We start from the raw sequence: 22,924 nt of genomic DNA, 5'->3' as shown, positions 1-22,924 counted from the left end.
GTTCACGGGCAATATACAGTAAACTAATAACGTACCTCCGCATGTATTCTACTATATCTTCAGTGTAATAAAACCCATATTTGTGTAATGCCTTGTGTATCAAATGTGGCTGCCTGTCGGGCCTTTTTAAGCTTCTGCCGGTTATGTCAATACAATGGGCTTGATGAATCAATGTGGCGCAGCTGTTTAAAGATGTGGGTTGGCGCCGGCTGATGGAAAAATGGGAGATGAAGAAGATCAAGGTAGAGAAGGAAGAAAACAAGAGGGTGGGGGACAGAATCACTGCAGATTAAAGGAGGAGAATGAAAAGGCATACGCACAGACCAAGCAATCATCAGACTCGAACATTGCTTCACTCACCGATTTCAGAATCAGAAATTGCAGAACTTAAGCGTTTGGCATTATCCTGCAGCGTGACGTCGACCACAGAAAGACATCTTTTCAGATTTGCCAAAACTCTTTCCAGTGTTTTGCTCGCTTAAGTTGTTAAGTTAAGCTTCTGAAATTCAACATAATTACTGTTTTTACAATGAGTCCCTGCACATGCACACGTAACTGTTGACGTTTGAAGCAGCTCGGTGTGCTGCGAGTTCGGTCCTGGAGGTCGGGCGGTGGTCTGACTGCTACTTATCCTCATCAAGCTAAACCTTTGCTCACTGGAAGGATCATTTGTCAGTATCAGCTTGGCTTTCTCCTCTCTTTTAATCAGCGGTGAGGTTAAAGCGCTTTGCTGTTCCCTGTTCATGTCTTTTTATTTTTTTTAATACCTGGAAAGAACATGACGCGATCCTTGAAATATAGAAAATAAATGTACAAACCATTGTATTGCTACATGTAATTTCATTATTTATTATTATTATTATTATTGCTTTTTTTTTTTTTTTTTTTTTAACTTATTTGATATTCTTAAGTTTGTAAATGTTCCTACAAATAAATAAATAAATCTCAATGAATTTTTGGAAGCTGTAAAAGAATGTAGTAGTAACTGCATCCTAATGACTGCTATTGTACTGCAGTATTATGTATTATTTGCAAAAAGTATATATAAATGACAGGATAAGAATGTGATTGAGGTGGTTTATACAGTATATTTAATCTTGTATGCGTATATGTCTACATTTCACCATATTCCTGTGAATATTTGAAAATATATTAAGTTTAAAATGACCAAAAACAAGAATAAATAAATACAATGAAGTAAAATCTAATATATTTATAGAACATGTTGGTAGGATTTATATCTACATTGTTTCTAAACATCCAATTTATATTTATTTTAATATTTTACTAAATCTGTTCTCTTGTAAAGTTTCGCTGTCTCATTTTCAACTTATGTGGAAGTTTCTCCACAGCTAGGGTCTTTCCTGAAGGCTCCTTCTCAGTTGAAAGTTTCCAAGTTTCTCCGCTCGCTACCAAACAACTCTTAACTCAGGTAGCAGTGCAGCATTCCTCAACCTGACCCCGAGGTCAGGGGGGTAAAAAAAAGAAAAAGAAAACAGTTTCAGCTGTTTCTGTAAAGACCCTGAGCCCAGGGGTTCCAGTGTGAGGTCAAAGTGACCCGTAAGACCCGTCAGACTTCAAAGCTCTTCCTGTGTTTCCGCCTTTATTGGAGTCGATGCTGAAAGGGTCAAATTTAGACGGCCTCATATCCTCGCTTTTTTCTTTTTCCTTCTCTCCCTTTCAACACACATTCACACATACCTGTGGAGTTGGAAACGGGCACTTTCCTCACAGTTTGTCTCAATAATGCAGGTACTCATGCGCAAATAAGTGTTACGAAAAGGATAAAAGTAGACACACTGATTCAACTCTTTATCCCCACCAATGTTGCAAATGTGGGCTCTGAAATATAATGAAATAAGAAAAATGCATCTTTTAAATTATGCAAAGTTCACTATCTAATGGTTTTCCAACAGTAATAATCGTCATCATGTCTGTAATGAAGAAGAAAGTCAGTCATTTCTCTCTCTGGCTTGTTTCAATTTTTAAAAAGTGTGTTGCTCCAACCAGCCAATCAGAAATCAAACCCTATATAATGTCATCAGGGGTTTAGCCAATCCCAATCAAGGTAGACCCTCCCTTTGACTCCTCCCACAATCAGGCAGCTCTGCTCTGGCACATGGCACCATGAAAGGAAGTACTTTCTCCTCTTCATAAAATGGCCATGTGTGGGCAGATCCAGTCCAGCTCACACAGACACAGCAGATTCTGAATGTAGCTCCAATATTCAAATGGATGAAAATCAAGGAAAAGCTGGATTTCGGGCAATAAACTTAGAATACAATGTTTTTAGACCAACGAGACCACGTGAAAATGTTGAAAAACTGTATAATATGACCCCCTTAAATGTCTTTTTCACAAGATATTTGTACTTCCTGAACCAAAAACAACGAACTTCCTCAGAACAGAGTGTGTTGCTGCCCTGAATCTGCTACTACTAAGTTACTACAGTTTCCTGTTACAGACGGCACACAGACATCCAACAGGTGCAACAAGTCACCATCACTGGTGATCATTTTATTTGTGTAGATGAAGTTGTGACACTAGAGGAGAGTGAGAGCACAGAACTGGAGATTTGATGAGTTTTATTAGCATCTTTTTCTCATTATTTAAGTTCAGAAAAGGTGATTTTTCCCTGGCTGGGACACACTGCTGAGTGTATTCCACTGTGAGGAATACATGAAGTCACGAGAAAGAGAACAAGCTAAATTGACTCTGTTGCTTGCTGATCGACAACCTTTACATTTTATTCCCTGCAGTAAATCGTCTGTTTTTGCTGCCTCTTTACAGTTGTTTTTTTTTGTTTTGGGGGGGATGGGTGCCTATTCCTGACACATGCTGTCAACATTCAAGCATGATCCTCTATGCTTAAATCAACTTGACTTATTAAAACCTTTAATCTCTATTACAACTCTGGAATTTTTTTTTTCTCTCTTGCTCAGTAAGACATGTTATTTCTATTAAGTGAAGCACAGATTCAACAAGCCTGGTATGTCATTAAAGCACTCAACTTTCTCAAGTATCAAATAACAGCAGACTTTTGATCCAAAAATGCTCTTTTATGGTTTAAACCTGCAGTGACCTTTTTCTCTTAGGTGGCCTTTTTCTTTTTCCTTTTGGCAGTCAAGTGTGTGCGTGTGTGTGTGTGTGCCTCCGGTTGATTTGAATTACTAGAAACTACTCTTAAGAATGTATGATTTTCACTGAGCTTTAGACTGACTGAAAAGTGAGTGGAAAAAACCCCAAAACAAAACCTTTTGGGCTTCCCAAAGCATAAAAACAAGAACATCTTTCTTTGTTCTTTCATTCCTGGGATCTTAAAGCTGAGACCAAACTCAACTTTTCAGATCTTGACAATGTTTGGCATGTTTCTAAGGGTCAAGATGTTTTCGGGGCCGAGTTACTCCAACGTCCGGGTTAAAGTTAGGTAATAGTTATCAGGGGTAGAGTTAAGCATGAGGATATCCCATGTTAACTTAAATTATATTTATCAGAACATCATACATTTTTTACAGTGCTCATAGATCAGCTGGAAAGAGAGGATTCCACAGATGAGAACACAAAAACATTCAGCTTCACAAAGTGTCTGATCCCTTTGAACATACACGATGTTTGGGTGCTGAATTCCAAAGTTTGTGCACGTGTTTGTGGATCCATACGTAGTTTTAGTGATAAGTCATTTTTATGTTGAAGTTTAGGATAGCATTAATCACTACGCATGATGTTAAGAGGAGGGCTTCACAAGTAATTTACCCAGCTGTACATCCACTGGTGAGTGTATACGTACATATAAAAAACCTTTTGGGGCTTACTCGGGATGAAAACAAGAATGTGTGTGTGTTTATTCTGGTTTTATTCCATTTGTGGGCTTTGAAACCTTGAACCATATGCTCTGTTGGCGTATGACCTCACAATTTTCAGCACATCCGTAAGGGTCAGGTTGTGGCTTCAGGGCTAAGTTGCTCTTATGCGCAGGTTAAAGTGAGAATTCAGGTCAGAACTAAACTTTTGCATGGGGAAATGCATTATATATCAAAGGAGGCCCTACGAGTAAGGTTGTCCAAGTGCGCGTGTGCATGTGCGCGCACAATATAGGGCTTCTATGAAACATGGATTATGTCTTTGTTCTTGTCAAGTAGATCAAAGTGTTGTGGTATTTTGTAACCAGCTCTTTTTGTAGCAGGCTTTCTTTTCTGCAGTGTCATGTATTTGCTCCCTGCGTGTGTGTGAGTGTATATTTTGTATACTTTAGCAGCTGCATGTTTGTGTGTGTATTTATGTTGGAACGGGGAGGATTTCAGTGTGGGCTATTGTTTGTAATTCTCCCTTTAGAGTTTGTTATTGCAGGTTTATGGACAGTGACATGTTTATTTATACGTGTTATTGCATGTTTGCAATATACCAGATTGAAGATGTTTATCTTGTGCCTCTTGTTGCCTGGGTTTTATGAAGCCACTTTTCTTGATGGTTGCACATACCAAACACTGCAGCAGAGTTTCAGGCTGCTTTGGGACAAAACTAAGCCAGACGTTGTTTGAACCACGTTTAACTTATTAGCTTCAACAGTTTGACCTTTTTGAGATTGTTTTTAAGGTATTTTTCATAGAGCACGCTTCATCGACTTGGCTTAGGTTTTAAAAGCTCATCCAAGGGGATGAGGCAACTTTATGTAATATAGTCGTCTGGTTTGCGTTTGTAAATCCTTGACTAAATTAAATATAAAATCCTCTGTGGGGCTGAATATATCAGCTTTTTTTTTTTTAACATTGAAAATTTGCAAGTGCAATATCAGTATCATCTCACTGGAGGGCGCCAAAGGTACATTTGAACTAATCCAGCATTTATTTGTCCATTCATGGCACTAATGCAATGAAGGATAGAAACATTCAGTAACTGAGTTACTTTGAGCAAACAGCTTCTAAGCTTGTGATTTCTTTCTTGGAAATCAAATAAAAGTCAGTAGGTGCCACGACTGTTGTGCTCCTGACACAATTACTACCCTTTCTTTTTTTCTTTCTTTTCTTACTGTGGAGGAAAGTGACACCAAAGCGTGTTCCAGAAAGTGAAGGCTGTGTTCAGAATGAGCCTCAGAAAATGTTAGTTTTCTCTTGTTCCTGTCATGTTTCCTTCAGCTCAGAGGAATTGTCCGATTTAGTCATCGAGCCTGTCGGGGTTTCCCTGGCTGTGCGTCGCCGCCTCCGGTTCATCTGACTGAGGAGGAGCAGGAACATGGCAGAGACGATGAGGGCCACTCCCGCCATGAGGAATCCCGTCCCATAATCACTCATCTTGTCGATGAAGAATCCTGAAAAGAGCAGAAGTTGCTTGACTTACACACACTTCACCCAAACCAGGACTTAGATCATTATTCTTTGAAGCTATCATTACTTTGATGGCTTTCTACTTTTACTAACTGCATTTGGACACGATAATCAATCTTTTTACTCATTACATTCTTAAAACTGGCCGGTTCATTTCTATTCATGAATACAAGACACAAAAGATTTACCAACACATAGGAAAAGAGAAGGCATTCCATGAAACTTGGCTTAAGATACTGACTCCCGATATAGTTTACAATATTGACAGCTTTTAAGTTGTTGTTTTTGGAGGAAATCTAAAGTTTAATGGATTTCACTTGTGCTTCCTACGCAGTGGAAACAGGTTATCACTTAAGAAAAAAAACGTTTAACGTTTGATTTGCGTCTCAATGCTACAAGTTCTTTTCTTATCCTCCAATAATGAAGACTGTCAATCAAGTCCAACAAACATACATTCAATAGTTTTAGTGTGTGTGTATGTATGTGTGTTTGCCCACGTATCTGCACACCGGCTGACTCACTACATTGACTTTCAAATACTTGTCACCTCTGGTCAAAATCTCCCACAAACACACACATTCACACCTCCAGCCATTTTAACCTCATCAATTAAGTCAATTGAGTTAACAAGCATGTTTGCTGAATTGTAGGAGTTGGTATCCCTCGCACAGGTAGAGGGAGAAAAAAAATAAAAATGAACGACTCGAAATGAACAGTTTTTGTTACTGAGGTGAAAGTGGCGGCTACAAGAGTGCCATATATATATATATATATATATATATATATATATATATATATATATATATATATAAATCCAATCAAAGGTGAGTAGAAGATGCCATGCTTGCCTAAAGAGAACAAGATCATAACCGCGTTATCGTTCATGACACACGAGGCGAAAAACAGAGGCAGAGATAAGCACAAGTGGATTCCACCATAATAAAGTTCATCCTGAGGCGATAACGCCCGAGACCTCCTCTCGTGATAGAAACATAATTAAAACGCTTTGATGCATCCTCAACATCCATCAGCTTGGTAGTCTTCAAAGGGGTGGCGCTTTAAAAACAGTAAATAAGTTCAAAATAGCCTCTGTGGTGCAGGGACCATGCTGGGTTAAAAATAGAACACTTCCGGCTATATTTGTATCTCCTCCACTTCAGTTAGCATTTAACCGAATAAGAGGTCAGTTTTAGCCTTCAGCGTTTCATTAATTCAACATTTACATGTGGTCGTAATGCTTTAATCCAGATCAGGGCTTTCCCAGCTCCCCGTTAAATGGAAAACACCGGCTATTAATGAAGGAAGCAGAAGCTATTTCAAAGGATTTAGAGAAGAAATGAGAAGGATTGCTGAATATCTTTTATCACTATATCTAATTGGTCACAGTTCATAACAGGACTGTCTAAGTACAGATTAAAAAAGTTGCTGTCCTTCCCCCCTCAAATACTCCTGTTGCTCTCATGCCCTGTTTGTTTTGCCTGAACAACAGCCTTATAAATCCCATCATATGAATCTGTCCAGACTACAGTCTGTGAACACGCTTGGTTTCTGCTGGGGAGGTTTCCCCTGCTGATTTACAGCTCGATGTGCTTGCAGGCGGGACATTTTCTGGCAGAGGTGCCCCTGCCTGATGCCAACTATATAGCTGGATGTTTTTCAGGCTGTATTTACTGCTATTGTTTAGAGCTGTGAGTGAATAGGGGCCATAACCTCAGTAATAAGGTTCAAATCTTCCCTGGTTTGTAAAGCGGGGCTGTCATGATAGCGCGGTTATTAAGTGTTGGTTCGCACCGCGAGAATTGGAAAATATTTTATTCTGCTGGCTGCAGGAATCGGGGGACTTTTACTGCAATTTGAGTGTGATGGGGCTTTTTTTTTTTTTTTTTTTTTTTAATGATTGAACTGATTAAAAAAAGAAGATTGCTAACAGAGTGATACTGGAGATAGTTTTGAGTTGTGATAAACTTTTACAATCACATAAAATTGCATTTGAAACAGGGCTGCATAGCAGTGTACTGGTTAGCACTCCGCCTCACAATAAGAGATCTCGAGTTCAAGTCCAGACTTGGGGGAGTTTCCATGTACTTTGCATGTTTTCTGGTAGTCAAAGTGCACAAACATGAGGTTATCGGTGACTTGACATTGCCTGTGGATCTGAATGAGTGTGTATGTGAGTGTCCATCTCTGTGAGTTTGTCCTATGATGGACTGATGACCTGGTGAACTGTCTTCACCAATGGTCTGCTGGGACTGGCTGCAACCGCCATGAGCTGGAGCTGGTGTATAAGATGGATGGATTTACAGAAGAAAATGGGGAAATTTGATGGTAGATGGTAAATAGTGATGTGATTAGACTGCAGAAATGTAAATATACACATATTGAAAAGTTTTACCAGTGAAGAAGCTGTGAAGTTACATTATCTGGCAAACATATATAATTTTTCAGACTTTACAGAAGTATTTTTCCCCAACTTACTGAAATAATCAATGCCAGCACTGATCATTTAGATTTAAAGCCCATGTGGAAATACTCTCCTGTTTGAAATGTGTCTCTTTCATCTTTTATGCTGTTCTGGTTGTACTCCTTAATTTTCTGTTGCTGCGCTATACTGCAATCTTTTTTTTTGTTGTTGTTGTTGTTGCAAGAAACACATTTCTATTCAAGAAGTGAATTCTGAAGCTGATTATAAATGTGTGTGTAGCACCACACTGCAAAGTTAATGACTAACTGTGGTGCAAAATAAGAAATAAGGCTTAAACGTGAGCTGAAAGATGAATAAATATTAGATGCCTGATTCTTCATGACACATTCAGAGCTGCCCAGACTGTACTGCTTGATTTCTACATATCACATTGAGACATCAGCGAGTGCATTTTTACAAAGAGACAAAAGTAATGTATAACAATTCTTTCTTTTTTTTTTCCGTGTCTGCTTTTGCGTTACGTTCCCCACAGCTGTTAGGACTTCTTCTAAGATAATGCAAAATCAGTGAAGAAGAAAAAAGAGATTTGGGAAGCGGAAAGTGATCAGCCATGAAATTGACACAACCATGATATCATAATTTTTGCCAGCTTGCTCTATGAATACCAAATCGAGGATCCTTGCAGGATAGATGAATGACAAAATCCATGATTAACTGAAGGGCAGGGAGGCAAAAAAAAAGAGAAAAAAACTCATCTGGTTTGAATGAGGCTTAGTGGGCTGCTGTCACAATAACAGAATGATGCATAAGCACCTCTATTGTGTGATAATTTAATTCCCAGGAAGTAGAGGATGGAGAAGACCTTGATATTTTTCAACACCTCTTCTATAATGTTAACCCAAGAGCCAACTGCGGCAATTACTTGTTATTCTATGCAATCTATTTTGTGTGGCATAGTGTGTTAATTTCTTTGCTCACTGTCGTGATGGTTCCAATCAATCAATGTGGATTATACAAGCTGCAACTGTAAGTAGGTTAACTGCATTTTTTCTTTTTTGTGGTTTGCTCACCAGCAATGGGTGGTCCAAACAGGCCTCCGCTGCTGCGTATGAGCATGAAAAACCCCAGTGCGCTTCCGAACTGTTGGACTCCCACGACCTCAGCCAGCACGGTGATGTGGATGGCCACCGCTGCACCGTACACCAGACCGTACGCCGCGCTAAAAGCAGCCAGCTCCGGGAACGTTGAGGTCAGCGGGCAGACCAGGAGCACGGAGCCGAGCAGAATCACTGTAACTGTCAGCTGATTCACCTGTTTGGAAGAGGGACGGGGAAGTCAGCTGTTGGCAGAGTTTAGCCAAAATTCATGAAGCACATACATGCAAACAACCACACAGAACTGAGTTGACCACTAGACCAGTCTGCTGCTCTAAAGTCAGTTTTGGGTTATGCATCAGTTTTAAGCATGGGGTTTATTGTTATTACACAAAACATACCGTCTCCACCAGTCTTAGGTTTGCCGCCCAGCCGAAAAACACCCTTCCAAACAGATCGAACACTGCAGAGATGGACATGAGGGCAGCTGCCTGGTATTCCTCGATCCCCTTACTGCGGGCATATGGAACCAGAAACAATCCTGGGGCAAAGAATCCCAGGGCGGCAAACACCCCGAACATTGAGTACACCATAAACCGAGCATTTGTGATGAGGGTGTAATCTACATAGCGACGGATTTTGGTTTTGAGCTCAGCCCTTTTAATCCTTCTGGTCGAACTCGGTGTGTCGTCAAGGCCGTCAAGAGACATCTGATGATCATCCCGCTCCGATGGTTCCAGCGCTTTTGTTTCTTCACAGCTTGGCTGGACGTGATCCAGGTCCTCCTGGGACAAGCCCTCCTCTTCTTCTGCTTTGACGTCACTGACATCTTTTGTGGTTTTCAGGGGCCTCAGGAGCATCCCGCACACACACAGGTTGAGCTGCAGACCTCCGAGGATCAGCAGAGCGCCCCTCCAAGAGTAGCTGTCAATCAGTAGCTGGAAGAGCGGCGTGAGGATAAAGGTGAGGATGCACTCCCCAGAGCTGGCCAAGGCGTTTGCTACCGGTCGTCTCTTCTCAAAGTAACAACCCAGCAGGGTCATTGTAGGGGTCCAGGTTAACGCGTACCCAAAACCTGCAACGGAAGGAGAACAAATGATGTCGCATTTGGCGTGCACGATTTGGGTTTGTCTTACTTGTATACAACAAAATCCACTTACCGTTTAAAAACCCCACCGTTAAGTAAAGTTCCGCTAAGGTGCGAGAAAAAGAGCCCACCGCTACGCCTAAGCTGCATATCAGTCCTCCGATGGTCACTACAGAGCGATAGCTGTATCGAGTGCTGAGTGCGGATGCTATCGGAGCTACAGAGGGACACAAGAAATACACAAAGATTTAAGTTTAGAATAAATGCAAGCTGTGTTTTATATTACATGAAAGTCATTCTATATTTTTCAAGTGTAGAAATAAAAACAAACATTCTCTTGATATATAATCCTGTTTCCAGAGAAGTTTGAGAGTTTGACTAGTGATCCTTGTCACATACTGTTTTAACTCAGGAATTAGCCGCTCCGTTAGAATACCAGAGATAAGAAAAGCTATTTTATTAAGAGTTTTGGGATTAAGGTAATGCAAATCATCCAATATGGAAAAAGGCACCTGGGCTCTGACGATGAGCACTGAATTAGATGTAGTAGAGTGCCACCTGCTGGTCAAACACTGAAGGATTTCACAAACGTGCAGCATTTTGCTAAATGTATGCGCTTGACATTTGGGTGATCCAACATTCAGGGCCTTGAGGCATATTGTGAATTCATCAGTGCGTTAAAGTGTTGAACGCAGAGGAATGAATCTGTGATAGTTACCCACAATGTGAATGGTAGCAACAGCGATCGAGGTGATCCATGATGTTCCTGCCGCTGTGGTTTCAAAGTACTGGTGTATTTCAACATAGAATACACCAAAGGCCTTAATGACCCCAAACGTAAGACCAAAGACAAAAAAAGCAGAGAGCAGGATGAACCAAGCGTAGCCGCCGTCGGGGGCTGCTGCCGGTGCCACAGAGACCCTTCTGGTGGGAGTCTTCGCCGGAGAGTCCATGTGGACCTGGACTGGGTTCTGCTGTACTTGGATATCTCGGGGAAAATGAAGCAAAGAGGAGGTTTTTCCTTAATTTCATTTTTGGTCATTTCTGCAACAATCACCAACAAAGAAAAACCCATTTGTAATTACTTCTAATTATTCTCCTTTTAAAATATCAATGATGTCCATGTCGTTTCACTAAATTTGAAGTGGTTGTTTCATTTTCTTAATCAGAAATGCTACTACATTTATTTGAACATATCATTTTCTTAAATTTTCACCAGAATGTGATGCGACGTATGTTAGAGTTGTCCTTACTGCTGGAAGCTGCTTCCTTTTAAAAGCATTCAACGTGATTTTAGCGAACTGAACTCGAGAGAAGACTCTGACCTGTATTGAACACATCAATGATCACGTTGTACAAAGCAAAGCTTAAAGCCTGCATGGAGCTCCGGTAAACTGACCTTTGCCCATCGGCAGCTCGTCTCAGCACTCACAACTTCGTGGGTCGAGGTGATGAATGGATGTGCATACTTTTACCTCCAGCTGTTGCAAAAAGCTCATATCTACTTTGTGATATTCTAAATTTCACCCTAAACTCTCTGCTTTTACATGTTTTATTTGGATCGTAGAGAGACACACAATCACATCCAAGGGAAATTTCACTAATAACCCTAATTTGCATGCCGTAGTGCATTGGGAAAACACGGGCATGCACAGAAGAGAATATGCAAACCACACACACAGAAGGCCTCACTGAGAGTTGAACCATAGTTCATTTCTAAGTTCTGCTTTATGCAGGTCAGAACTCGCACTGGCGTGGCTTGAATATTGTGATTTCTTTCTGCCTGTGCTTCTTTCGCGTTACAGTTAAAACCAAAGTCCCTGGTAAATCGGCTCAAAGATTTCCATCCATGAGATTTACTTTCATTCACTCCTTCCGTGGGAGTGAGGTTAGAGAATGGATCAACATCACTGCCATGAGTATGTTTTGTTTACTGACCTTGGCTCGAGCCCTGACATTTATAGAGCCTCAGTCCAGGTCTTGGTGTTTAAATGAGAAATTCCAGAAAGAGGGTGGTCGTCAGTGATGTGTGTAATAAGATTTTTTTACTCACCAATTCTTTGGAACCACAAACTTTAAAGTTTTATTAAAAACAACTTGAAACATGCCGGAGCAGGAACACTAATCTACAAGAAATCCGGAATGTTTAACTCACATATAACCAAGGCACAAAAGAAAGGAGATTTGTGTGCTTCATTGAACCTAAATGGTGCCACATTTGTAAGGCACGTACATTTGTAGGACGAGCAGCAGAGCGGAGTATGTGTGTTGTGTCAGTGAAAACTTTGCCAAATGTTCTCTACAATCCCAAGAAACCTTTCTTTGCTGTTGCTAATGCTTGTTTTGAGTTCACTGTGAGTAAAGTTAGTGTTTTCTCTAAGAATCAGTTTGAATGACCCGGATAGGTCAACTTCAAATCTGGTGTGAAATTGAATTGTGGCATGTTTTCCAATATGCCCTTGTACCATCCACATAATGGGGGATGTCGGCAATAGACCGCTTAGTGGGTATCCCCCCAAGAAGAAAGTTGCCTCATTCTGCCACCACTCAAGACCTGTAAACAGTCTTCTACAGATTCACAGTCAAGGTTTGCAGGACAATATGGAAATTACCAGATTTTCCAATAATATAGGTTTCACTGCAAGAAGCATTGTCAAATCTAAAAGTTCTGCGTCCAACTTAAAATGATTAACATCCACACAGATTTCACTGGATTCCACCTGGATGAATAACCAATTACTTTCTTTCTCTCAAAGTCAATTTGAAGATACGACGGTTCATTTAAACACATAATGTTCGCAGCCCAAGTTCAGTTGTTTTACCCGACTTGGTGGGGAAAAAAATCTGTTTCATTAACTTCTATCAGTTTATTTAACACTTTTAGCTCTGATGAGAATGTGAATAATGCCAGTCATTGTCTGATTATAAATTTTACTGTTTTACATAATTGTTATTTTTGTTCATTTTGTTTTATTTTGCTACTCTTATATTTTAGTTACTGTCCACTGGCTGCTGTAAGAATAGAAATTAACTACAATCCTTCCTTCCTTCCAAATATCTAAAACATTTTCTTCACTTATTATTTTCAGTCAAATCAATCATGATTCTACAATAGATCTATTACAAGTGCCTACATTATTTAGTCAATTCACTGTTTCATACATACGTTTATTTATTTATTCATTTATTTATTTATAACATCAAATACATTTGAGTGTTTTCTGCATGCATTATTTTAAAGTTCCCAGCCATTCAATAAATACTCTTAATCATCCTTTTCCAATTTGATCAGTTCATAATGAAAACCTTCAATGAATTCAGCGCCTCCAGTTAAAGTTTAACTGCAATGAGGGTTTAACTGTTAAACCCTCATTGCAGTTAAACTAGCTCTCGCACGCCACGTGGTTAAAGGGTTAAACGCCGGCGTCGTGCGTTGCCTGGCAACAGACCGGCAGCGGGCCGTGCTGAGGTCAGCAGACAGCGTCGTGCAACAAACACAGAAGCGATTCAGTCTTCTTACCGGCTGCCTCGCTGCTGTCGCCGATGTCGTTAAGTTGCACAGCAACACCGCGAGTTTTAAATAAAGAAAACGGCCCCTGCCTGCCGCTGTCGTCACCTCTTGCGCCGACATTGCCCAATCTGTGTGCGTCATTCCAGAAGCGTCCGGCCGCGCACACGGACAAGTCGCACAAGGTGTTCCTCTTTTATCGCGCATTGTTTCGCCGCAGCGTAATAAAATCCAGTTTTATTTTTCAACCCTTCAGTTTGACTTGACGGGCAAAGAAATCAACCACCGAACACGTTTTCCATTGCTTTCTGTGCGTCATTTTTATGAATAAACATCCCTGTCTGCAGGGACCTGAAGCCTTCCTGCAGGATATGCAGGGTTTTGCTCCAGGCAGTATGTTCCTGGGCAAACATCTCTTGTCATGTGGAAGTTACTGCGTCGCAAATAAAAATGAATTGGTTCAGTATCATGAATTAAAGTGAGTGCATGACCTTTGACTACCTCATGACTTTGACTCCTAACTCATAAATTCCTGCATGCAAATGCTTTAAAAATGACTCAACATGATAACAACTATCTCTTAAAAGACATCTGTGTAGTGTCGCACAGACACACTGCCAATTCCTGTCACATTATCAATAAAAAAATTAATTAAAAAAGTACAACGCCTAAGTTTTGTTGTTGAACTTTAACATTTCCTGAGTTTATCATTCACCATCTTACTTTATCAGACTTGATACACTCTGACTGACTGATGATCAGCCAGACTGCTTGTATAAATGAGCCAGATACCATCCTGCTTTCACACTCACTGACTGATGGTGAAACATTCACAAAGAAATAGTAAAATCATAAAAAAGTAATTTAACTAAACTCAACTTTTCTCAATAGGAAGATAAATGGCACAGACATAATCTGCAAATTGGTTTAAGTTCAGAAACTTAAAAAAAGAAAAAGCAGAAATTGTATTTTCTTTAACAAGACTACTTAATGCATTTTGAATGTTGAGATTTATGGCACACTGTGTTTGATCAGTCTTATTTCTATGAATGTATGATTATTACTTTTTTAATGAATCTACCACTGAACCATTAATGAACAAAAATGATTAGTCAAATTTCCTCCAAGCTTACTACATCTTACATTTTAGTCACCGTTTTAAGTTTTTATCAATCTTGTATAAGATTGAATCAGTTACAGAATGAATAACAAACTTTAACACCTCAAATATATTAAGAAAACTGGTTCATACAACAGTATTAAAGGAAATAAATTTGCCAGTGTAAGTAATTTTTCTTCTCTTTCGACCAAAGCCACTATAAGCAGATCAGGTTCACCGTGCGTGATAGGATTTGGCTCTATTAATTTATTTTTCTGCTGATGAAAAATGCATTTCACACAGAAATACCAATGCTTCACAAAGAGTGGGATGTATGTGTGTGAGGATTTTCAAGGCTTTCAACTACAGCGATTACCCGCCTTCTGAAAGAGGTCAGGACCTAAATCCTAATCATGAGCTTTAAAGCTTGCAGTTTAAATCAAGGGGAATCACGGCATATATCTTGATATGATTTGCAAACTGTAAACATGAAAAATCACACCCGGTTCCTACCTGTCCTGGTCAGCTGGACACCATAAGTGCCTTCCTGCCGTCTAGCTTTCCAGGAGCACGGTGACTGCTGCTGCGACGGCGGTGGTGCTGGTGTCACTCACACACTGCAAATCTAGCAACATGCCACAGTGGCCATTGACAGAAAAAAAACAAAAGGCTTCAGGTTAAATTGTGAGAGGGTTAAGCACAGACATGAACCGACGAAAGAGCATTAGCAAGAGAGAGGAGGGAACAAAAAAAGAAAAAAAAAAGGAAGTAGCATGTACAGGTAATAAAGGGTTAACAAACATGTTGAGTGCAGCTTTTATGGTAACATGTGAGCAACCTGACCTGGACGGACCTCTGTAACCCATTCACTCGGCATTGCTGGGCATGTTAACAAGTCGAGACCCCAGAAGGGCAAAGTTTTATCGGCTGTCGGCTCGTGTTGCACGCGTGGTTACGCACTTGTTTGTAACTTTGCTTTCACGATCGTAATAGTGACACTTTTTGTGAAGGAGAAAAATATCTTACAAACAAGTGGTTTTTGTTGCGCAGGTAATTCTGAACTTGTAATTCTAGTTAATCATTGCAATATCCTCTAAAGACATTAAAAAAAACATTTTTGTGTCGTCATGGTTGCATCTTTCTGTGGAGTCCAGTAAGTAGAAACACTACCTTGGTAGGTCTGACTTTCTTGGTGGGGAATGAATGCCAGGGTCCTGATCATTTTATATGTTTGGATGGTAAAGAGAGTTGTTGGGGCCGTAGATTCAGTGAAATGTTTCTCCTAGTTTCTCCCCCGAAAGGAAAACACCAGCCACAATGGATAGGCCATAAAACAGCAGGGGAGCGAGCCAGACCCCGGAAGTGGCCAATGAGGATGCTTGAATCCGACCCGAACACACCACAGGGGTCCAAACCCAAGTTGGTGAGACTCATTTTCTATCAAAGCTCTCGGCTTCTCAACTGACCTCCGAGGGAGAGACATCGCTTTCCCTCCTCAGGATGGTAAAGAGAGCAAAAGAACAGAAGAAACACCAACGCCAGCCAGCTGGACGAGCAGGACCCAGTTTGGACTACATCTTCTGTTTTCCTCTATTTTTCCTGTTTTGGGGGATTCTGGAGACCAGAGACAGTGTCTCCTCCTCTCCTCTCCTCCTCTCCTCCTTCAACTGCCTTGCTGTCCACTGCTGCAGCGGGAGCCAGGCCTCTGAATTCAGCATCCTGAATGCAGACCCGGTAACAACCAGTTACCACCGCCTCCCAGAACCAACAGAACCACAGACGGTGCTTTTCAGCACCAAGAACTATAAGGGTGAGAGCTTTTGTCTGGGCAGAGAATAGTTAGAATGATGTTCTGTTGAAAATGCAATGTGTTTCCATGTGCCGCTCAGAAGGCCGCAGCATCTCATGTTGTTTGTGTATGCGCATTCACGCGCACCAAGTCCAGAACTCTGGTTTTCCACCTCAGAACCAGAGGTCCAAGTGAGCTCCAGGCCCACTGGGAGCTCTGTGTGGAGGAACCAGGGTTCAGAACCGAGCCACGCAGAATTCTCTGTCTTTCTCTTGTCTTCATCCTCTCTCATCTCTCCCCCTCTTTCACTATCCCGCAGCAACGCGCCCCCCTTATCAGATCGAGATAAGGTCACACACTACTGCATGTCAGCTGCTGCAGGGCAGATCTGCCGTGATCACAAGAGCCCTGACTGCAGGTCCCGACCTCCACTTAGGGCTCAGAACCGGGCCAACGGAACCGCCCGTTCGTTACGCCCTCGGTAGACTAACTCGCTCCGAGACCGCCCTCGCGCACGCGCGCTCGAAGGACGTCTTGTTTATCTGGCCGCTAAGCAACCACCGCGTCCCCAGAAAGAGCGAGTCAAACGCCTCTAGTGGTCGCGTGGGTCATCGCAATCCCTCTTGACATCCACCGGGTGGACACATCAAGTCATTGCGCTCTCCCTCTGCGCGCCGCCGCACGCCCCTAGTGGTCGTCACAGTCACCGCATTGACCCGCCGACGTCTGCCTCCACCTGGTGGACGTTCGAGGTCATTACACCCCCTCACATTGACCTGAGGATGTCTACCTCCACCTGGTGGACGTTCGAGGTCATTACACCCCCTCGTCACTCCAGACCACGCACGCACGCATGCGCGCGCACACACACACACACACACACACACACACACACACACACACACACACACACACACACACACACACACACACACACACACACACACACACACACACACACACACACACACACAGTTTGTACATAGTGTTTGCTGTTTAATAGATTAGATCTCCGTGTTAGATGTCGTTTGCTATTTGAATGTGTTGATTTATGAGATGATTTCCGAATTATTTATGAATTAGTACATTTTTATTAATAAACGCGTTAGCTGAATTGTACGCTTCTTGGTGATTATTGTGTATTTATTGTTGACAATTCACTGGTTTGTAACAGTCTGTGCTCGGATCTCACACCTTCCATTCTATTTAAGATTGTTATATTTATGCAGAAATATTAACTAACTTAAATAAACGTTTTACAAATGAGACTGATATTTTGGTATTAGCTATTTCCAGTTTATCTGGTGGTGCCCCGATTTATTATTAATACATAAATAAGAAATTTATGCAAATTAATAATTTTTTTATTAAAAATTATTTTCGATAATTTTTCTTTTTTTTTTGTTTTTAAAGTAATTATTCAATTACTTTAGGAGTTGTTAATGAGTAAATGACCGTTTACTTCCATTAATAATTTCAATTTTTCATAAATTACTTCCAGTGATTTATTACTTTTAGTAATCTATAACTTACAGTTTATATTGCTAATAATCAATCATAAACCCCAACAGAGTAAAGGGAGCAAAGGTCAAATTTAGTAGAAACAAGCAAGTATACTGTACAATACTGTAAACTAGGGTGAGAGAGAGAGAGAGAGAGAGAGTCAGAGAGAGAGAGAGATGGGGCCACCATTGGGACACACTGCCTATCAGGAGGATCAGTAGGTGCAGACATGTTGTAAATAAGGTGGCTAAGGTCGGGGTTGACGTTGGCGTTACGGGTTAAGGTTACAGAAGGTTTGCAGGAAGTGAATCGGAGTCAACAACTGGGAACAAAACCTTGGAGCACATGACACTTGTGGGGTCCGACATCCCTTATAGGGTAAATAATGCAGGGCAATGCACAGTTCAAGGGCTGATGTTAACGGTGAGAAGTAGGCATGTAAATCCAGTTAGATTTGAGTGATTATTGTCAAGAGTAGACAGATATTTACAAAACGTAGCTTTATCTGATACTTCAGAGCTTTTGTTGTGTTATTCTGTGTATTATTTTTTTTTTGCTTTTTCTCACTGGAGTTATTGTTTCTCTTTCAAATGTTTTGATGGCAAATGAAAGGTAAACAGAATTAAACCAGACTTACATACAAAGGTCATTAAACATAAAGCATATTATTGCAGGAACTTGAGAACATTTTTCCTTTTTCTTTTCCCCACCAATCCCCAAAGTCCACTTGCACCTTGAGGGAAGCAAGTGACCCACCCACTGAAATGAGAAAAAGAAAATAAGAATAAATATATAAATTGCTAAATACTAGAAAAGTAGATATGTAATAAAAGTACAATAAGTATAATCAAAAATCAAACTGAATGAATAGATGGGGGGAGGGTTGTCAAGGGCTGATTCTGTATAATCTTACAAAGACAATGCAACCAGAGGGAATTGTATAAAATTAATACCTTTAGGTGAAACTTGAAGAATAACCCTGCATATTACTGTAAGCTGTATGAAACAGTTCATGTAGTCTCCAAAATCTCTGGTAAATAACTTAAAGCCCAGCTTGGTTTCAAATTGTGTATTTCTCTACCACATAAAATATGTATGTCTTTTTGAAGTTTTGAAAAATATTCAGTTAATATCATCAAGAATTTTCCTATATAAAACTACAAATCAAGAGTATGAGTGCTATTTTATTAAATGTAATAAAATAGGTTGGGCTAACAGGTCCATCGCGCTGGCGTGCTATTATAACTGTGTAAACGGCCTGGAAGTTAGAAATACATCAATTTTAATGATTTCCACTTCTCCTCGAGCAAAGAGTACAATAATTAAAGTCTGATCTCGCTGTAATTTGTTTCTATTTATAATCAAAGCAAAGAATAAAGACAGACCATAATAAACACCCACAGGAGGATATTAAGCTCCAGGCTCAGACGTCTAAGACAATATTCTGCATGGGGCGAGCCAACGCAGCGGGGCGCTCGGTGAGTCCTTTCATAAATCATAAGCTTCTTCATGCTCACATCCCTCGTGCTGCTGTCTGCCAGACGGCTAACATGGCTCCTGCCATGATCAGCGTGTCAGGATGCGTCACACACCAAAGTGAAAATCATCCAGGCAGGTTAGAAGGTTTACTCTCGCTTGGAGCAACAAATTGTTTACAACATGAAACTCGGAAGTGGCCGTCACATTAGCTTCGAAGAAACAGACCGAAAATAAGCGGTGATTGTTCCCGAGTCAAACAGGCAGCTCTCGGGGTCGCGGGGAGACGATCTCAGCCGGTGACCTTTCCAGGGTTTTAAAATCTGTCACAAAGTAAACCCAGAGAGACAATCCCGCGTGCATAGTCACACCGACAGGCAACTTCAGGCATTTCCGTGATGTTTAAGTGAAAACGCATTGTTTTTGTGTTTTTGCTCCAGAAAAGTTACGCGTTTACATGGCAATGTTTTGAAAACGATGTCGGTTTAAAATGGAAAAGGTGGAAACGCTGAAAACTATGTCGTTTTCTTGTGGGGCCACTAGTGGCTGCTGGTGTTTGTTTTTGTAATGAAACCACAGGCAAGCACACAGAACCACACACTATAAGCATTAACAATGGGAGGAAACAGACCTTCGTATGGACAGACAACCAAGTTGGTTTGCTATTATAGTGACCATCAACTATAAAACTACCAGATCCCAGGACAATATGGACTGACGACACTCTGGAAGCCGCCATTGTTGTTATTGTCCATCTACTCACACATGTGCAGAGCCATTGAGCCGCGATGCTCATGAGCAGCAGCATTGTCTACACGGAGATGGAATCTGACCATTTTCAGAAAGTTGTGTTTTACCCCATTTACACAAAGATGGAGTCGGAGCATTTTTGAAAAATTTCACCGCGGGAGCTGTTTCAAAAAGTGTGTAAACAGACCCCCAAAACGCAACAAAGGTTTTCTGTTTTTACTTCTACCTCGCCTTAGAGTCACCAATAAACCTGGATAACATGTTTTTGGACTGTGGGAGGACACCACAGTAAATCCAGAAAATATATAGTCAGGGAGAAAATGGAAAAAAACACACAGGGGCCCAAAATCAAACAGATGATATCTTATTTTTTTTTTTTTTTTTTTTTTTTTTTTTTTTTTTAATTTAATTTTTTCTTTTTTTCTTCGCCCTTGTCCTGTTCGGCAGCTTGGGCCAACAATATGATGTGATTGAGAGCCTTCGGAGTCAGAACAGTTTTTGGTCTTGCAACAGGGAGAGACCTGGAGTCTCCTCCTGTTGCCTTCTCCGTCAGAAGCTGGCATGGCTGCCGTACACGACCGGGGGGGAACGCACAAAGAGAGACAGAAGAGAAGAGAGAGAAGAAAGTCGAGGGGGGAGGGGGGAGGGGGGTGGGGGGAAGGGGATAACATACAATGTCCTTGTTGTGCTACATATATTATTTGCAATAATCACACTCATCCAAATACTTTCCAACTGTTATTAGATTGAACCAGCCTGAGCAGCTCTATCTAGACAGTAACGTGAAGCAGGAACATGAAATAACAAAGAGGCAACGACAAAAGAGGAACATGATTTTTAAAGTTTGAGCAAATGATGACAGACAACAAGCAACTTCAGAAGCACCTTTCGTGAGGAGTGAAAGTGTGTGTGTGTGTGTGTGCGTGTATGTGAGTGTGTGTGGCTTGTCCACTGGGTGTGGCCGGAACTGTTGTGGGGGGACCCGTGGTGACACCCCGGGGTCCGAGGCCACCGCGCCCGGACACCGCCACCCCGGCAGACAGAAGCCCCCCAGGCCCGGGGAGACCCCAGCGAACCACCCCAGAGAGCCCCGCCCCCGCCCAAAAAGCACCCGACGGAGAATGCAGAGAGGAATCCCCCCCAGGCAAGAGGGGCCCACAAGAGAAGGACAAAGGGCACAGGGCCCCAGGCCCCGACCCAAGCCGCCAAGCCGAGAAAAGGCCGGAGCAGGGCCCCCGGGCCGAGCGGGCCGAGAGCCCCCCCAACCCCGGCGGCGAGTCCCACCGCACCCCCGGGAACAGGCCCACCCACCGCCCCCCCCAACCCGGTAAGGCAGAGACGGCCCCAGCCGCCGCGCCCCGGACCAGCCCCGCCCCCAGACCCAGGAAAGCGAAGCCCGGCGCAGGCCCCGGTCGGAGAACAGTCAACTCTACACCCCCAGGAGCCTCATAATCCACCCGCCCCATAACCCCTCCCCCCGGGTCTTGATTGGGAAACCCAACCCATGACCCACCCCGCACACACACACACACACACACACACACACACCCCCACCCACCCACACCCCCACCCACCCACACCCCCACCCACCCACCCACCCACCCACCCACCCACCCACCCACCCACACACCCACACACACACACACACACACACACGGAACGGGGGGGGGAGTGATGACTCTCGCACCCTCAGGCCGCCGGCCGGGCCCCCTCCCGGCCACCGCGGTATCCCAACCTCCACCAATCCAACAGCAAGTGGAGAAGGAGCACCGCACCCCAGCCCCCCCACAAGCGCCGCGCCCGAGGGAGCGCGCCCCCCGTACTCCAGCCGCACTCACCCCGGGCCGGGGCGGGACCCCAGCGGGAGGTGCTGGGGGGAGCCACGTCTCCCGCCCTTGCCCTGCCCTATATGTGTGTTGGATGTATGTAAGGGTGTGTTTTTGTGTTTTGAAAAGGTGGATGCGATGTGTGTGTCTATGGTGCGGTTTAAAATTGGGGGGTAGCGGGGCCCGGGCGTTCTACCGCTGACAAGCGGCAGAACCCCGAAAGCGGCTTACCCCCTCAAGACCCTGCATGACTAAGTGTGGTTAAAATTGTGGGTGGTGCAAAGTCGGGGGAGGACCCAGACCGCAATTAAGTAGCCTGGACCCCCCACCTAGGCACCGCCCCACTCTTCCCTATTGTGGGGTAATATAAGGTGAGGTAAGGCAGGGAGGGTTCTGAGGGAGGGAGGGGGTCCCCCCAGAATAATAACAGAAGCGGGATGAAGAGAAAGAAGATGAAAAGTATGAAAAGAAATAGAAAACGTGGAGGACTTTATTCGCAGTCATCCCGAAGCTTTTGTTGCGGCCTTTCGCACAAACTCCATTGACAGAAATGTTGCTGCACGACGGTTAAAATGAACATGTAACCCTCAGAAACAATAGCGGCACGTGAGGTTTCTGTGTGAGAGTACGTTTATGAAGTCCCCTGTGAACTGGCCATCAATAATGTATTGTACCTTACATCTATATCCGGGGTTCTCAATTGATTCAGATTAATGGAGCAAACAGAAAGCTAAAGAGAGCAAAAGAACAGAAGAAACACCAACGCCAGCCAGCTGGACGAGCAGGACCCAGTTTGGACTACATCTTCTGTTTTCCTCTATTTTTCCTGTTTTGGGGGATTCTGGAGACCAGAGACAGTGTCTCCTCCTCTCCTCTCCTCCTCTCCTCCTTCAACTGCCTTGCTGTCCACTGCTGCAGCGGGAGCCAGGCCTCTGAATTCAGCATCCTGAATGCAGACCCGGTAACAACCAGTTACCACCGCCTCCCAGAACCAACAGAACCACAGACGGTGCTTTTCAGCACCAAGAACTATAAGGGTGAGAGCTTTT

At 42.6% G+C, this 22,924-nt stretch overlaps 1 protein-coding gene across 2 annotated transcripts; it reads right to left on the bottom strand.

Annotated features, from left to right (window-relative positions):
• Positions 1-2,484: 2,484 nt before the first annotated feature.
• LOC308117360 (monocarboxylate transporter 2) lies at positions 2,485-15,252 on the bottom strand. Of its 2 annotated transcripts, none has more exons than XM_080476196.1 (6): positions 15,045-15,252; positions 10,643-10,912; positions 9,998-10,141; positions 9,239-9,912; positions 8,814-9,054; positions 2,485-5,305 (listed from the first exon to the last, which is right to left on the bottom strand). In XM_080476196.1, exons 2-6 carry the CDS (start codon positions 10,875-10,877, stop codon positions 5,118-5,120), a joined length of 1,482 nt encoding a protein of 493 aa, XP_080332322.1. In that variant the 5' UTR covers positions 10,878-10,912; positions 15,045-15,252; the 3' UTR covers positions 2,485-5,117. The 2 variants fall into 2 exon arrangements, with proteins under 2 accessions (XP_080332322.1, XP_080332321.1); XM_080476195.1 differs by lacking the exon at positions 15,045-15,252 and adding an exon at positions 13,445-13,565.
• Positions 15,253-22,924: the final 7,672 nt, after the last annotated feature.

This window comes from Lipophrys pholis (assembly GCF_963383615.2).
Source record: "Lipophrys pholis genome assembly, chromosome: 11".
Lineage (NCBI taxonomy): Eukaryota > Metazoa > Chordata > Actinopteri > Blenniiformes > Blenniidae > Lipophrys > Lipophrys pholis.
This window is presented reverse-complemented; position numbering and strand designations above follow the sequence as displayed.

Excerpts from the sequence above, each read along its gene's own strand:
- LOC308117360 (XM_080476196.1), bottom strand. The coding sequence starts at position 10,877 with ATGGACTCTCCGGCGAAGACTCCCACCAGAAGGGTCTCTGTGGCACCG. Across the intron at positions 9,913-9,997 it reads AACGGTGGGGTTTTTAAACG|GTTTTGGGTACGCGTTAACC; the intron begins GTAAGTGGATTT and ends CTTCCGTTGCAG. Across the intron at positions 9,055-9,238 it reads ACCTAAGACTGGTGGAGACG|GTGAATCAGCTGACAGTTAC; the intron begins GTATGTTTTGTG and ends TCTTCCAAACAG.